Below are 18,322 nucleotides of genomic sequence, written 5' to 3' on the forward strand. Positions count from 1 at the left end.
GTTTTATGAATGATCGCTTCATTAATTTCAATACATGTACATATACATATATTATACAGTGACATCATAAGATACATTTTGAGTTTTCCTGTCCATTTGATGTTTGAGCTTTTGATTTTGCCATTTGAGTAGACTTTCCGTGTTGAATTTCCTTCGGAGTTCAGTATATCTTTGTGATTTACTTTTTGAGTTTCATAAAATTCTAAACTTTTCTGGATTCAGCTGTGCTATATTTTGTTATTTTTTACATATCAGTTTTTACTTTAAAATTCAATATTGCCAAATTACCTTTCATTTATTTTACTTGAGAGCAATTTTCGAAATGACCATGTGTATAACACCTTTGTATGTATAAAAATAACGTGAGGAGAGTGGTATGATCGTCATCGAGACAACAATAGTCAATAACCACCAAAAGTGCAAATGGCTTGAAGGTTATCAATCATAGAATACTGTACGGCCTTCAACTATGAGCTAACCACAAACTCCAACAGTTGACAGATTTTTCTTATTCGGAGTGGATACATCTGATAATTTATTTATCTATTGTTTTGAACTTTTAAACTAGCTCCTGTTGTTTTAAAAATAGCAGTCAAAACTGTGAAAATTGGTACAATTATACATGATATCTGGGACAATAACTTAAAAAGGGGGATCAAATTTTTCTCAAATTATTTTAGGTAAATACAACTAATGAAACATATATTAGTCTCCTTACAGGTCAATCAAGTTATGATGGGGTCCTTTAAGATTTCAGTGGTTTGGCTTGAGCTTTCCACTTGGAACCCTTGTTTAAAAACATCATTGTAATCAGAAATCAGATTCTGGAATAAAGCTATTAATTACAGACTTAGTTATACGCAGGAAATTTCCAACACTAGGATTTTGATTTTGGCCACATCTATAAGCAGTTAGTTTTCTTTTTTGTATCTTTTTTTTTTGTTGGCTTGAAAAATCAAACCATGTTTTATTATCTTATTCCAAGAGATTTATATAAGCACTGGGGTGACTAAGCATTAGTTTGTTTAAGATGATGCATGTCTTTGCATTTTTCCTCCTTGTATCAAGAATAATGACAGGACTGTTAGATATACTGTTCCCAGCTTCTATGCTACTATTCTAGTTATGGTGAATAATCCAATAGTACCAAGTCAGGAAAATGGCCATTGTTATATCATAGTTCGTTTCTGTGTGTGTTACATTTTAATGTTGTGTTTCTGTTGTGTCGCGGTTCTCTTATATTTGATGTTTCCCTCGTTTTAGTTTGTAACCGGGATTTGTTTTTTCTCCATCGATTTATGAATTTCAAACAGCGGTATACTACTGTTGCCTTTATTTATCTACCCCGTTTAATTACCAAACTCCATGGGATTTATTAACAAGAGTCCAAGCTATTTGTCTTTATCGGTCGTCCCTCTGTCTATATCACTCTGTTCAGCTCTTAATATTATTCCGTATCATGTCTTTGTGACGTCAAATACGTTGACCCGGTCTTAATAACTTTGACCCGAACATATCAGCGACGTCATAATGTTTGAACCGACGTTAATAACTTTGACCCGAACTTATCAAGTCATCTTTTGTGTGCTGGCGAAACAAAGAAAACACTTTCGAAACACGCAAATATAGCCCGATAAATCGATTATCAGATTATCTGCATATTGATATTGTAAAATATCAGCTGCTTGACATTATATGAAGGCTTTTTGATCTCGTTCGCTACGCTCACTCGACAAAAAGCTTCATATTATGTCTCGCAGCTGATATTTTACGATATCTACATGCAGATAACCTGATAATCGGTACATATATGCACAGGGGTGACTTCTAAGTCTTTTACAACGAATTTCAGTTAATATTTGTTTTCCCTTATACATGACCTACCTTCTAAAAGTGGTAAATAATCATGCAGGGTTCCATTACTCAACTCCAAGGGGTGTTAAATGAAAGAGAGACGAACCCATTTGTGACAAATAAATAGGGTGTAAAACAAAAGCATGTCCACAAAATGTACTTGCTAAACATTTTGATATTTAGAGTTTCTGTTCATCTAATTTAATTTCCAAGATAATAGCAAAAATAAATAATTGGGGAAAAGAATCATCATTTAGGAACAGTCCATTGAAGATTTCAATTATTAGACTAGTTTGTAGGTCTAGTGTTGCTAATCATTTTTATTCTTAAAAGTTCTGTCTTTTATGCCAAAAACTCCAATGGATAGTAATTGTTATTAATAAGCAATAATTCCAATCATCCTGAAGGTGTAATACCACCATTGATTTTCACCTATTAGTCTTTGTTAAATTTGCACTTTTCAAAAAATTGTCAGAATTTATCTTTGTTTCAAATAAAGAAATACTTGACATGAGTAAAGTTTTATCCTGTCCAGTTCTATAGAAAAAGTTTCACATAACATTTCATTGCATATAAGAAAATAACCATCATTGGAAGTTAACCAATCAAATTTCTCCCCTTATTCTATCTGTGTACAAGGTTTAGTCACCATGTAACCTCAAGATTACAAAATTTTCTATAGAAATCACAAATAAAAAATAATGGTGTTTTGAAATACCCAAGACATATGTTTATGACACAGAAATAGTTTTACTGCAATAAAATGTAGGATTAATTACCTACAACGGTCAAATTCAAGGGAATATTTTTTTAGACCTACTTTTGTATGCAACCGGATGTGTCGTACCATGATTTGGTGGTATTACACCTGAACATCCACAATATGTTTGCCACTGAAATTTGAGCAACCAACATTCAATCAATGATTCAAATATGGAGTTGACTTACAAGTGTAATTATACAGACATATTTATAGTTCCTGATTTCATAATTTTTGCCCCAAGCAGATTTAGTCCATCTATTATATATTCCAAAACAATATTTACCATATATGGACAATGATTTGCATATGACGTCTACTAACCGTATTAGTCTTTTAGTAGTGCAATGGTTTTTTTTTTTACTCAGTCAGATTTTATCCTTCTATAATGGTTAAATATTAGACCCCTACTTGCATTCTTATTAATATATTTTATTTTTAGTCATGAAAGTCAAGCTGGTTATTTGGCAAGAACAAAAACAAAGTTAATACACTAAGAACTTGTCCAGTGGTGGCAGGGAAGATTCAAAATGAACTGTAAGCATAAACAATGATGGGTGTTAAGTGATGGCAATATGGCCCATTCAGCCAAGTTTGCTAAAAAAAAATACCATTTAAACTTTTTATAGGTCTGATTATGTTGTTGCTATTTTTTGTGCAAGGGTAATAAATAAGCAGTAAATTGTAATAACCAGAATATCCAATTATAATAAAAAAAAATTGTAAGGGTTCCGCGGAACCCAGTGTCTCGCCTATTTTTGCTGTAAATCGCAGGCTCAACAACAATGAGGAAAAAAATCAATAAAAATATTCCTCTTGTTACTATTTTATGATTGTAAGAAAATCTAAGTCCATTTATGCATAAAAGTAAATTACAGAAAAATTGGAGTAATCTTTTTACAAACTTTACTTCTGGATACAATCTTATGATCATAAATAAGCTTCTGTCCCAGTTTGGTACAAATCCAGGATAGTTTAAGAAAGTTATTAAAGTTCTAAAAACTTTAACCACAGAGTGAATGTAATGTTTCCCTGCAGAAAAAACTAAGTCCATTTATAAGTAAAATACGGAAAAAATGGAATTTTATTTTTACAAAATTTACTTTTGGATACTATCTTATGATCATAAACAAGCTTCTGTCCAAGTTTGGTACAAACCCAGGATAGTTGGAGAAAGTTATTAAAATTCTAAAAACTTTAACCACAGAGTGAATGTTTTGTTTCCCCACAGAAAAAACTAAGTCCATTTATAGTAAAATACGGAAAAAATGGAATTTTATTTTTACAAAATTTACTTCTGGATACTATCTTATGATAATAAACAAGCTTCTGTCAAAGTTTGGTAGAAATCCAGTATAGTTTAAGAAAGTTATTAAAATTTCAAAAACTTTAACCACAGAGTGAATATTTGTTGACGCCGCCGACCACGACGGAATGTAGGATCGCTTAGTCTCGCTTTTTCGACTAAAGTCGAAGGCTCGACAAAAACAGTTACTTGATGACAGTGATTTGTAAAACAATTGTTTTTCTTCAGTATACAAGAATACAATCACGCCTTCTAGAAACATGTTCTATGCACATTGAACTTGAATCATAAATTTATACAAGACTAGCATGCATTTTATAAATGGCTGTTTTATACGACAAATAAATAAACACAAAGAAAAAGGTACAAAAAAGATTTAACCTTTTATTTCATGAGATTTTATTTCCACCTGCTTCAGTACACAAAATAAATATTCTTTGCTAACAAACATTATACATCATAATTAACATATGAATACAAAATATTTGGACGGAATAAATAATTCAATAAATATTACAGGTTGCAGCTAAAGCTTACCAAGTTGTTATATAATATAAGGATTGTATTTCAAACTTTTAACTTATAAGGACCTCTTCATGTTCAGTCAATTTTTCTTGGGGCTTTAATGAGACGTTGTTTTCCTAACAAACATCTATCTTTAACAAAGGTATTTTTTAAAGAGAACAAAAATGCAGAAAAATCGGAACCTTATCTGGATATAAACTGCTGGAGATGATGAGATTATACAAAATCTACTACTGTAGACTATGTCAGGTTGATCAAACTTTGGCTAAAAACAAGAATTTTTATGTTACAACAGAATATTTCAATGCAAATAGTTTTTTGATGTACAATTTCATTTCCATCCAAAACTGGTTATCATAATGTTTATGATAAAGAGGATATATATTCCCTTGAAAATTGGAAAATAAATACAAAAATGTTGAACACAGTAGAATCAGTAGACATTATAAAACATAGTTAATCCCAAAACAGCATTGTGAATATGTCATATAACACTGGAATGAATATAAGCTGGAATTTTATCTATAAATTGTTAACAAAATATTTTCTTTATAAATTACATCCTTTCTGTTTCCCTAACACAAATTTATTCCAGATTTGACTAGAAATATTTTGCATAGCACATTTAATGGTTTACTTTTATCATGCTGGAAACTTTTCCTCTACCCTATTGCAAGATTTGCATTATTAATGTCACATTAATTAAAACCATTATGGAAAACCCTTTAAACGCTGTTAAGTCTATTCTTAAAAACAAGATGTGTATATCAATATAAATGTATATTGGAACATTGATACAACTGATTCCCATTGCCTTCTTAGACATAGAACTTGTATATCTGTTTTGTAACAATAAAGCATGATTATTTGATATTCAACTTTAAACTATTTTAATTTTCTCTCATTTTTTACTATATATAAAATAGAATACAGTAACTTTAACTTTTAAAGTTTTGCTATCATTTTCTTCCACAATAAAATAAATAGTATCACAGTTTTTAGGAATGGACATATAATAAATAACTAAGTCTGTGCTGTAACCCTTGGTCTTGGTCCACCTGTCCGTGACGCAGAACTTCCTGTTGACCCTGTGGAAGCAGGCTGGGAAGAAGGTGTTGGTCGTTCTCTTTCTTTCTGATATTCATATTCTATTTTGGATTCTATTTTCTCCCAGTCTATTTCAATCTGTAAAAGATAAAAATAAACATTCTGATTAATAAACTGTGTTTTTACATCATCTCTTGGGTTGTTTTATATATGCACTTTCTGAACATTAATGAGACAAGCTAGAAAGCAAACTACTTGACAGTTGCAACCAGGAAGGATATTGTTCATGAAAACTAGATAAAGGACAATACCAGTCAACTTTTGATGACATCTCACATCTTACTTTCTCAACCACTGCGACAATAAGAAAGTGTAGTCAAATACTTATGATAGAATTAAGTGTGTTGCATACAAATCAAATCTCAGTCACTTTTAAAAATGTGTTAATATTTCCAAGTCATATTTCTCGGTATTTGTTTTTAAGGCATTCAGTAACAAACCTAAAGACTGTCATGTTCAAATTTTCCAGAAATGAAAAATTGCACTTTTCTGAAATTACACTTTTTATTTTATTTCATAAGATCAAAACTGTATGCATGATTATGGCAAGTATTATGGACTCGTTAAAAAGTTTCAGTCATACATTAATACACATTTTTCATTTAAACAAGGGTAGATGTCACACCTAAACACTCTATAATTCATAGCATTCCACCTCATGTGAAGTTTTATTTCCTTTATTATTCTCCAATATAAAATCCTTGAGGACTACTCCAGAAATACAAGGTCAGGAACATGTAATTGCACTACAACTAAAAATTATCAAGCTACAGACCAAATATTTTATTATTCTCTGATTTTTAGTTCGGATGGACAAATAGATAGGCAGACCTGCTTCTGTCTTCAATGACTTGGGAAGAAATCTAGGTAGGTTGGTTTTTTTGGGTTTTTTTTAAGGGGCTTTGAAGAAAACTTTTCAATACCACACCACCCAAATTTTTTTGTAGCATAATTGTATTTGGTTCAGACACACAATAAACATATATTATGTGGTGTCTAATTCTCCATACATTTTTGTCTTGGATCAGCCGTCACAGAGAAATTAAATTCTCTGATTTGTTTGAAGATAACTTACTCCATCTTTGTACTGTTGGTATCTTTTGATATTCTCTTTCTTGGAAAATCTTTCTAAATATCTTTGTCTATATCCTAATACTGTATCTACATGGGTTTTATGTTTAACTGCTAATTCCAATGCTCTGTAATTCAAAGTATTATCAAATTCAATAGATTTCATTTTTAGGCAAAGAATATCTTACTACATTCATTTTACCCCTGTATTTACAATTAAGAAAAAACATTGATTGATAAAAAAAATATTATGGAAATTTCAAAGTTATCATGGTGTCTTTGTGGTTATTATAAATTTGGATTGACATCACAAATTTTCATAAATGTGATAAACTGTTAATAGAATTTGGTTGTTTTAGTGGTTAGAGGAATGTGCCTTCAAAGACCACAAAGGAACAGAACAAAATAAACATAATTTAGATTTTTTTCCTCCCTATATTGTGATAACAATTTTCAAATGCATAATAACAATACCAGATTACCATCTTTTCATTACATTCAGGGCTTATCAATATCATGTGGAAAATCCTGGGTTTTTTTTTAAAGAAACTTAACCAAAATAAAACATATCTGTATCAGAATTTTATAAGGCAGTATATAGTGACCTACCTATCCCAATTATAAAGTTGAATATTTAACATAATTGCCCTGAATGTGAGTCCAGCAGTCAGTAATATAGCCTCAGCGTCCTGTGGACTTCCACATAATAAGGCCATCTCAGCATTCCGAGCTTCTTTAACGGGTATGTCTTTGATATTCACAATAAACTGCACTTTCTCTGCCTGAAAAAGAAACAAATTACATAAATTATGTTATCTACAAAAAATACCTTGTCTTAAGGAAATAAATTCAACTTCTGTGTTTTAAAAGTTTCATTAAAATTCCATTATTTTTCCTTTTGCTATTATTTCAAGACTGTTTGTCTAACTGATTTGTAGACGATGACAATGTAAACATTATTTCAAAACAACTTGGTTATTGCTTCAATGCTCATGAATAGTATTCATTGTCAATATTACATTAATAACCCTAGATGAATGAAAATCCCCAAAGTAAACATTTAGACAGGTATAACCTACCTCTAAGATGGCAGCATATGACACTTCAGCTGTGTTCAGATCTTTAGCATAAGCAGACATTGCAGCAAGACACGCCCATAAAATGTCATCCTGTAAATAAGATATGTAACCATTTTACAATAACATTTTTTACTGTTTGGTTCCTCTAATATTACTGTATATGAACATTCTTATATAATTGAAAGCTTCCATCTTCTTCTTAATTTTCTGGACTTTTCAGAGAAACATAACAGTGTGGCCATATCCAACTAAAATTTGCACTTTTATATATATCATTTAAATGAAAATAACAGATCTGAATGTGTAATGACATGATTTCTTTCCTGGTTTTGCATGGTCCTGTCTCATTAGCATTATCCCCACATCTCCTTCAAGTCTATTTATGTCCAATTAGCTTCCAAGAACCTTTACTTACTTTAACAAACCTGCACAGTCTAACAGCATCGGCAAACCTTGATGACTGTACATAGTTGTGTAGTATTGATGGGTAAGGTGACGTGACTGTACTGACTATAGAACCTTCAGCTCTCCGTATCACGACATGGTTTCCTGTATACTGTAAGATCTGAGGGTTCTTACCAAATTCACTGTAAAACAATAAGATACATTTGTTAGCAGTGTTGATGGATTGGTGTATGTGGATGACTGTTACACATCCAGTGGCCAGTTATATGCTTATTCAGAACGAGAACATAAAATGATATACTATAAACCCTGCTATGTACTAGTCTGAAACCCTGAGTCAAATTTTAATTATGCTAGTCTGCAAGGTAATATTCTGCAGGATAACATGTCACCATACCAGACACATTTTTCTGAACCCAAGCATACAAGACTTGCCTCTACCACTAAATGCTGTATGCTTATTAGAGTAGCAACAAATACCAATTTTCAATTCTTTGGTTTGAACCCATAACCTCCTCCAATCAGACCAGCACACACACACACTTCAATGAGACCACTGAGGTGGTATAAGGTTTAGTACATGTGTACTTCACTTGTCAACATCTGCTTATAAACACACTCCAAACAAAGTGAGGTCAACCATAGTGAAAAACAGAAGCAATTATTCTAAAGCATTTACAACTAAACAATGTATATGTGTAATGGATTGTAAAAAATTCAAACAAAAATTATAAAATAACTTATGGAAGAATTCAAATAGAGAAAAATATTCAACGAGTGACAGAACAACATTAATCATGAATGCGCGTATCGCATGAGTTAATTATCAGTGTTGTTAGGTCACGAGTTGAATATTTTTCAATATTGGATTTCTTTAATTAGTTATTCTTTTTTTAAAGAAATTAATGTAAAACATCTAAGAAACTATATCTTTTTCTACGCATTCACAATTTGTTTTGATCTGCCGTTATCGACGTCTTGACAACGCCTATTGTTGTATGACGTCAGAGAGTGAAATAACTCTGTTTATTTCACATGTGAAATTATTGGTTTTTATTTAACTGGGAAATCAATGTAATTCATTGCAACCAATGTAATAAATCTGTATCATAAAAGAAATCTAACTTATTCCTTCATTTCAATGCTGATTCAAGATCTCTTTTAAAATGATTGCTATACAATTAATGTATTTTTAGGTGAACGATTCTCTATTCTCTTCTATTTATAAGATCTCTTAAATTGCATCCTAGGAAAACACTGTTCTATTTATAAGATCTCTTACCTTGCATCTTAATTTAGAAAACACTGTTCTATCTATAAGATCTCTTACCTTGCATCTTTTGAAAACACTGTTCTATTTATAAGATATCTTACCTTGCATCTTTAGAAAACACTGTTCTATTTATAAGATCTCTTACCTTGCATCTTTGGAAAACACTGTTCTATTTATAAGATCTCTTACCTTGCATCTTTGGAAAACACTGTTCTATTTATAAGATCTCTTACCTTGCATCTTTGGAAAACACTGTTCTATTTATAAGATCTCTTACCTTGCATCTTTAGAAAACACTGTTCTATTTATAAGATATCTTACCTTGCATCTTTGGAAAACACCGTTCTATTTATAAGATCTCTGTCAACAAATACAACATTGGGATAATACCATACTGTAAATTTACTATCTGCAAATGCTGCCAACATATTAGCTGAGTCATTCCATGCCAAGGATTGAATCATGTTTCCTGAAATGTAAAAACCAGGATTTCAAACGTTTTTTCATTGACATATTATGTTTAATCATTTATAATTCAAATATAACTTTTCTACATTCATATTTAAAACCAGACAACGGTAAAACATAATGTCTACCGCTATGGAGAGGGCAAAAAAACCCTCTAAAAATAAGTATTTTAACATATAAAGGGTGTTTGTGATTGACATGCTAAACTTGTTTTTCTTTACCTAATTTATGTGTTTTCCTTTCTCCACCAAACACTCTGACAGATGTCACATAGAGATCCCTATTTTTATCTACTATTGCTAGACGTCTCTCTGTAGCTGGTCCACATTGGTCAAGTGCTATTTCCATTACTTCTAACTGGAAAATAGTTTTAAATCACTTGTTATTATGAAATATAGAATTAATATCACCCTGGCATTTAAATCTTTTTGAAAAAACATTTAAAATATTTCATCTTGTAGCATGCTGATTTTCTTACATCCACTTTATATGAACTTTGGTTAATAGTTGTCTCATTGGCAATCATACCACATCTCCTTCTGTTTATATAGTCTCCAGTGCTTGAGGTTACAGACAGGATCCTCAGTCAGGTTAAACCAAAGTCTTCAACATTGGTATACATGGCTTCTCTACCAAACATGAAGCATAGCAGAGTAGAACAAAGGAATAAAGGCCATACAATTTTATGGATGTAATTTTTAACAGTAATAACTCAATAATATTATTTTAAACTTCATCAATATACTGTTAATTAGAAGGCTGACATGAATTTAGGATTTTGTCCAAAAAAAACCCACAGCTTTGTTAGGGTAAAGATAAAACACGACAATCAATGATTTTTGACAAGACAATTTAGAGTTTGCACAATTATTTAGTCTAACCTCATTTGACATTACTCCTAATTATATTTTTTATAATAGCTGCAAAGTTGATTAATAGATCAGCTGGAAAATCTGTCATATTACCAACTGGGCCTACTGACTTTAAAGGGGCACTAGCTTCGAGATATATAAAAAATCTAAAGTAAGATCTTTTTTGTTCAATCAATAATGAAAGTGAAATAGTGAAATAATAATTCGCTTATAGCAGCCAAAATGGTTTAATTTTGTCAAATTAAGCGATGAAACATCGATAATTACTGTTTCACTTGCAAGCGAATTAGCCGACCTCATTAAATCCGTATTCATGTGAACTTCAATTTAACCCCTCGCTAGAGATTGACAACGCATGCATTATACGTGTACAGGTTATTTAAAGAAAAAGAATGTCAACAATGGAAGTGAAACTACGGTATATCATTTGATGACTGTTTCGATCTATATAAAATCATTCTTATGCGGTTAAAAACAATGAGACACATAAATTTTTAATCTATAAGATAAAATCAAACAGACCTATAAAAATCCAATTGCACGTGTTGGTTTAATCTATTCATATCGTTATTTATGTTTACATCGCTTAAATGGTCATCTGAGGTCAAATCAATAGTTAATTAGATGGTGTCTGGACTAACATACACATGAAACGAACCTACATATTATCTATACTATGCTCTGTATACTGTTTATTTTAGACTTTTGGTAGTTTGGATAAATGTTTTACATTGTTATAAATCAAATATAAGAATTTGAGTCAAATCGGTGACCATGTATTTTACAGCTAGTGCCCCTTTAAGATTTCTTCATGAGGACCCTTTAAAAATAAATGGCTGATAATCCATGCAAAATAGCTGACACCAACCCTTTTTTCAACTGGGTTAAAATTGAATATATGAGTAGGACAGTTAACTGAAATATAGACCTTTTTAAGATTGTATCTATTATTTTCAATTTACCTTGTGTGTAATGGGTTTACCATCACCCAAATTCTTTCCGGTCTGAGCATCAAATACATACACAACTGAAAAAAAAGAAAATGAACATAAGAGAACTTGTAATGGTTTTTTAAAAGATCCTCATACATTACTGAAGACCAGATCAATCTGAATTCTTAGATTTTTCAAGTTTGAAAAAAAATCATATGGGATGACTCCTATGATTATTTTTGGACTTATACCAGTAAAAAACTAAAATGTCTATCCCTCTTTATGACTTATACCAGTAAAAAACTAAAATGTCTATCCCTCTTTATAAGTGATTATGAATAAAACAAATCTTTGAGAAAAAAGGTATTGCCACATGATTTACAAAAGCTTATTTTATAGACAACTAGAACACACCTGCAGGTGTCATTCTGTACAGTGGTTCCTTGAGAAAAAAGCATAGAAAATATTTGTTGGACATACAAACAGCATATCCCTAACTTTATGAGTGGAGGTATAACTTAGTAATTATGGGGTTGAAATGATTGAATGGAAAGCAAAATTATCAAAATACTACCATATTAATCATAATTTTCACAAGTTGTACGGTATATTGCAGTCTCACTAAAACCAACCTTTTTCATCTGTTTTATCTCTTATAGCAATTGTGTCGTTACTGAGTGCCACTGTCTGGTAATTGAGAACATCAGCTCTCATACCGGCATATCTTGGTGAAGATACCATTCTCCCATCATAGGAGTAAACATACACACCAGCTGTGTCAACAAGGACAAAATGTCTGAAATGGAAAAAATGAGTTATAATTAAATGACTGATGCACAATGAGGAGAAGACTGATAGGAGTCATTATCTTGGTCATTAAATTGGGAAAAAATGGATTTTTTTTTTAATTCTTTAAAATTTGAGTTTAATCTGTGGAATTTTTTTGAACTTGAAGTGAGGTGAGAAGTTTTGTTGTGAGAGCACAGATTGTGTGTTATGAGTTTATACTATAGTTGAAGTCAATATTAGTATAATTGAGAAAGAACAGTTTGAAAGGATGTAGAACACTGATACAAACTTACTTCTCTGCTTGCAGGATAAGTGTCACATTGCCTTCCTTCAAATCAAATATCATTGGTGTGTTGAAATTTCTAACACTGAAATTCAAATAAAGTCATTTTATTTGTAAATAGAATAAAAAGTTTCAGGAATAAGAACCCATAAAAAATAAATTGGTATCTTATTGATTCCAGCACATGCCTGAATTTGAACAAAATTACAAAGAAAATAATTATGTGTCTATTAAATCCTTTTATCCTTTCAATGATGATAACTGATGGCAAATTAACTTCATACTTAGGATGATTGTCCATTTGAACAATAATTAAAGAATGTATAAACTAAACTCAAACAGTAATAAATGAAAGGTTTAAAACTTACTTAAATATATAGCACTGTGATGAAGTAGCAACGATGAGATGTGAAAAAGCAAATGATAACTTGATGATTCTGTCCCGGAAGTCCAGCTTATCTTTAACATCATTCACTACGTTCCTTACATCTACTTGTTTACTACTAACAACGGTGGCTTCATAATTCTTCCATTCAAGTCGCCTGTGATGTAGAAAAGAAAGAAAAAAATCATTATTAAGGAGTTATCCAAATTCATTATTACTACCCTGGTATATGTTTTGTTTATTTCGTAAATATGGAAGTCTTGAAACTGTATAAACCAATTTTAGACTAAATGTATCATGTACAAAGAATCTTTCAATTAGATTATTTAGCCAGCATGATATAAATGAGGAAGTTAACTGAAAAAGTCATAAAACATGCAAACATGAACTAAATCCATTAAAATTTGCTGAATATATTTTTACATGAGGGACATTTTTAATAAAAGTGGATAATATGAACTTAAAAAGGACGAGCCATTTTCACCCCTCTGTGCTTGTGAGCATTTTAGATTGCAGTGTGAAATAAAAATTTAAACGTTGCATTATATATTTCCTGTTCATGGTAGGATGTATAGAATGTTGTGTTCAATTCACTGGGTTTTTCCCCATTAGAAAAGATCAAGTGTGGACAATTGAAAAATATCTAGGTTAGTTTGCATGAATGCAATAGTTTGACATAATTGTTGAAATACTGCAGTATTATTTCTAACAATAATACCAGGGAAATTGACCTTACACCTTCTTGTGACCTACCTTTCTATTAAATGTCCAATAAGTACTTGACCATTCCCACAAGCTCCTGCTACCTGGGTACCATCTCCAGACCACGCCAGTTTAAACAGACTCCCTGTGTTAGGTTTCTCCAGAGAGTAAGACCACTGTGAAAATAAAAATCTATTATTTAGAGTATGACACTTTGTGAATTATTGAAGATTTACCAGAAGTTGGTTATATTGTTAAGAAATTTAGTATTGGTGAAGTTGAAAATTTCTTTGAACTTTATTTTTAATTTGTAACAAAGCATTTTTTAAGAAAGAAAGACCTTATTTTCTTTTCTTGTTAGTTTACCTTGAAATGTTTAAAATAATGAATGGCACTAACTTTTCTGCTATATTTGGGACATGTTTACAACAAAGCTGTTAGAAATATTAGATCTTGCATTAACTGCTATCTAATTTCTAAAATAATAACGTAGATGGGTTTAGTTTCAATATATTAGCTATTAAATTTAAGTGACATACCCCTGCTTGGTCACAAATCCTTAATGTATTGAAAGATCCTACAGCAAACAATTCTCCATCAGGGGTCCAGGCAACTGAAGTGATGGGATAATCATGGGCAGAGCTGTTATACATCACTCTACCATAGGTATCCCATACCTGAAACATAAGTATCATATCTATTAATAACATCTAAATAATTCTCCATAGACAGGGGTATTTTCAAAATAGAGAAACCCACATTCAATTTTGTTAAGGTACTCCAGAGTGAGTCCAGACATATTTATTTTATTAATTTTTATTTTAAATATACAATGATATATTCAACTATTTCACTAACCTTATATCTACAATCTTCCCCTCCAGACAGAATCAAATTATTTACTGGGTTCCAGTCCACATTCAATATTACTCCATCATGGGCTTTCCACTAAAAGGTAAATGTCATAGCTTTATACTTTATCTTGTATAAGTAGATTTGGTAAATGTTTAATTTACCTGCATTCCTGATTTTACCAGCTCAATTCACCAAATGCAAACATTTCACTATCCATTCAATGAACTGGAAGGGGCTGTGAAATGCCGATGATTAAGACAGCAACATTCTAATTACCTCTACTGAGAGCCAAACCATGGATAAAACTCAAGAAGAATGTAACGTGGATAACATTTACTATAACAAGATGAAAATTTTGGATTATTTAGTAACTAGTTAACATTACTTTTTTGGTTATCTAGATCGATTGAGCAGGTAGGATAGCTATAAGTTCAGTAGTCTTAATTTATCTAGCCCTTCCTGTGAAATGTGCCATAGATGATACTGAGGTCACAGAAGCAATATTAGGTCTATAAATTTTGAGAAGTTCTGGCATCTCCAAGAAATTGTCATAAAAATGTTTTGGGCTAGTGGAAATGGGACACGTTTCAGCTGAGCAAATACAATAATCCCACATTTCTGGGGAAGACCAGTTGAAATAGTTAATTTTATGGAAATGTTTGAGCAATAAAGGACATATTTAGGCATAGCAGACATGTTTGAAAGTGTTAAATATATAATGGTTGACATGTCTACATGATATATGGCAGATTGACCATATAAGTTTCTCTATAAAGAGAAAATAACTAGATTGTAATATGACTGATTTGAATGACTATCATTAGATGTAGTTGATACTGTTAAGATCTACACAAAACTCCTTTGGTATCTGATACGTGAATACTTGTCCTTGCACCATGTAATTTATATGTGGCCCCAGTGACTGTGGGTCACTTAGTTTATGAAAACAAGGTGTAAACTTGCCATTTAATAAAAAGTTCAGAGTTTAGTCAACAAATCATGTATCAAGTGATATCTAAAATCTGAATAATATAAAAGCTAAGATTACAAATCATTCTGGCTTTAGTAAAAAAGTTTCATATCTTGCTAACAAATGTCAGAGGATAGACTCACCATTGTTGGTTTAGCATTAGGTTGTAATGACTTGATCACCAACTGTCTTCCATTAGTGAAGAGAACCTGATCAGAGTCTGGTCCCCATGCTATACCATACACTGAAGAACCTGAAAATAAAAATTTGGACAATTTCAGTGACCATGTGACAAATGGAGAATCCCTTTCGATAAATTACTAAAATTTTACATATAAACACTGGAATTGGAATCTCATGCATTGCAGGATACTCGTTAAAAAACTTTAGAGCACAAAGATTGCGGGCATATTTGGACAGCTATTTGAATTGTGGGTATTCAGTTAGATGGCATAGATTTGTGGTCAAACTTTTACACAGATATGTATTTGAGAATGAAGTGGCGACTATAGACACAGATCTGAGGAGGAACTTTTTTACAGAGATATATTTGATAATGAAGTTAAAACTATTACTTTATAGAAACAGATTTCAAAAGGAACTTTTTAACAGACATATATTTGAGAATGAAGTTAAAACTATTACTTTATAGAAACAGATCTGAGGAGGAACTTTTTAACAGACATATATTTGAGAATGAAGTTTAAACTATCACTTTATAGAAACAGATCTGAGGAGGAACTTTTTAACAGACATATATTTAGAATGAAGTTAAAACTATTACTTCATAGAAACAGATTTGAGGAGGAACTTTTTAAACTGGCATTTATTTTCATGTCAAACATTTTACAAAGACCTGAATTGAGAATGAAGTAACAGCTATAGAAACACATTTGAGGCAGAACTTTTTAAACAGACATAGATTTTCCAATGATGCAAGGAGTAGGTACAGATTTGCGAAATGGACATAGATCAAGGCCTTCCACAGATTTGATACTTAAAAAATAGTAACACATAAAAAAAAATCTGATAGAAATTTTCTATTGTAAATTTAATTGTTAATTAAAATTTTAAAAATCATATTTATTGATGTTTATACTGACTGTTTTGTGTCAAAGTTGACCGCAACATTCCACTTCTTGACCAAATTTTTACTTGACCATCTTCACCAGCTGAAAAGAAAACAATTGTAGCAAATTAAAGTTTTTATATAAATATTACATTTTATAACATCCCCATTGGTTTTAGGAATTCTAAAGTTCTAAAAGAGAAGTCTGTTTTCTTCATTTACAAAATGGAAAAGGATACCATTGGTTAGCATACAGATTAGACAACTTCTCTTGTTCACATCTTATTAAATGTTAAATTCAATCTGTATTGATGTTTTTTTGTTTTTTGTTTATTTAATAACAATCCTATTGTTTGGATTTTAAACTAATAAAATTCTTATTCTTATTCTTCATGTCCAGTTCAATCAGATATTTGAGATACCTGTAGAGTTAATAGTGTTAAAAGGATATTACATGAGGGAAAAAAACGATTCAAATTTCAAATTTAACAAAAATAAGCTTGCCGAAAATCTAAATAATTTGAATTTTAGTGCTTTATAATAAAAAGCCTTAAAGCATTTTATATAATATCTTATTTACCAGTCACAAGTGCTGATCCATCATAACTCCATCTTCCTGCTAATACTGCTCCTTTGTGTGCCTCTATACTTTTCTCAACTCTCCCTGTTTTACTGATAAGGTGAATTTTTCCTATAAAATTTAATATGGAAAAATTATTCATACAGTAATAATTTATAGAAGAAAAAAAATTAATAATTAATAGAAACAAACAATTAGCCCTGCTTTCACCTTTACCTTTTTGCTGCGCTAGACAGCACAATCTTAACAGACCACAACATCATGCACAAACAGTCATTATGATACCTTTATCATGTTTTAAAATATAATTATACTGATCCATGAGTATCTATTATCAAATGCCTTATGGGCCTAAATATGCATGGAATATAAGTGGTAAGACTTAAGACTCCATCGTCACTTAGTCATAAAATCAAGTTGGTCAACAGATGTATCATACATCTGTTATGATACATCTATTGACTAACTTGACCTACTATCAGGGCATTTTTCAGCCCAAACAAACGAAACAAAACTCCTTGACAAAATCCGATAGAAAAGTAGACCCACACAAACATACAAAATACAACTCATTTACAAAACCAGACTTGGTACAGGCACAAAATGCTGTGGATTTAATTTCAGGTAAACCATTGCATATACACAAACCTCCAACCTTGTATATTAAGATAGTTCAGTGTGTACGTCATACAAAAAATGTACATTGTATAATTAATTTAAATTAAAACAAACACCGAAATATAACTGATGTATTTATATTCTTGGTGAAAACCTTACCATCTGTTGAAGTTAAAACAAAGAGGTCTGATCCTGTCTTCTTTCCACCCCCAGCAGCAGATTTAGGAAACCAGTGCATATCAGTAGGGAATACATCATCTGGTAACTTAACAAGAGTATTTGTTTCATTGTTACTCAGATTCCACTTCAGAACAAGATGATCATCAGCACCCGAATACAGTTCCTCTGGAGTTGTCCATCCTACACAGCTAACTAGTTCAGAATGTGGAAAATGTTAAGGTATCTTAACAAAATTTACT

At 31.2% G+C, this 18,322-nt stretch overlaps 1 protein-coding gene across 1 annotated transcript; it reads right to left on the reverse strand.

Annotated features, from left to right (window-relative positions):
* Positions 1-4,279: 4,279 nt before the first annotated feature.
* Positions 4,280-18,283, reverse strand: LOC134712804 (intraflagellar transport protein 80 homolog). The gene is made up of 18 exons (XM_063574697.1): positions 18,063-18,283; positions 17,286-17,396; positions 16,740-16,808; positions 15,780-15,889; positions 14,670-14,759; positions 14,351-14,488; positions 13,863-13,987; positions 13,093-13,266; positions 12,735-12,809; positions 12,285-12,448; positions 11,683-11,747; positions 10,070-10,205; positions 9,702-9,849; positions 8,118-8,289; positions 7,703-7,792; positions 7,233-7,405; positions 6,628-6,751; positions 4,280-5,630 (listed from the first exon to the last, which is right to left on the reverse strand). Exons 1-18 carry the CDS (start codon positions 18,139-18,141, stop codon positions 5,469-5,471), a joined length of 2,205 nt encoding a protein of 734 aa, XP_063430767.1. The 5' UTR covers positions 18,142-18,283; the 3' UTR covers positions 4,280-5,468.
* Positions 18,284-18,322: the final 39 nt, after the last annotated feature.

This window comes from Mytilus trossulus, chromosome 3, assembly GCF_036588685.1.
Source record: "Mytilus trossulus isolate FHL-02 chromosome 3, PNRI_Mtr1.1.1.hap1, whole genome shotgun sequence".
NCBI classification, from domain to species: domain Eukaryota; kingdom Metazoa; phylum Mollusca; class Bivalvia; order Mytilida; family Mytilidae; genus Mytilus; species Mytilus trossulus.

What these genes read in the sequence shown, in the direction of transcription:
- LOC134712804 (XM_063574697.1), bottom strand. Translation starts at nt 18,141, where the DNA reads ATGCACTGGTTTCCTAAATCTGCTGCTGGGGGTGGAAAGAAGACAGGA. An exon ending in GGATTTGTGACCAAGCAGGG is followed by an intron (nt 13,988 to 14,350) that starts GTATGTCACTTA and finishes TTATTTTCACAG; the next exon opens with TGGTCTTACTCTCTGGAGAA. An exon ending in AGATAAAACAGATGAAAAAG is followed by an intron (nt 11,748 to 12,284) that starts GTTGGTTTTAGT and finishes CTTTTTTTTCAG; the next exon opens with TTGTGTATGTATTTGATGCT.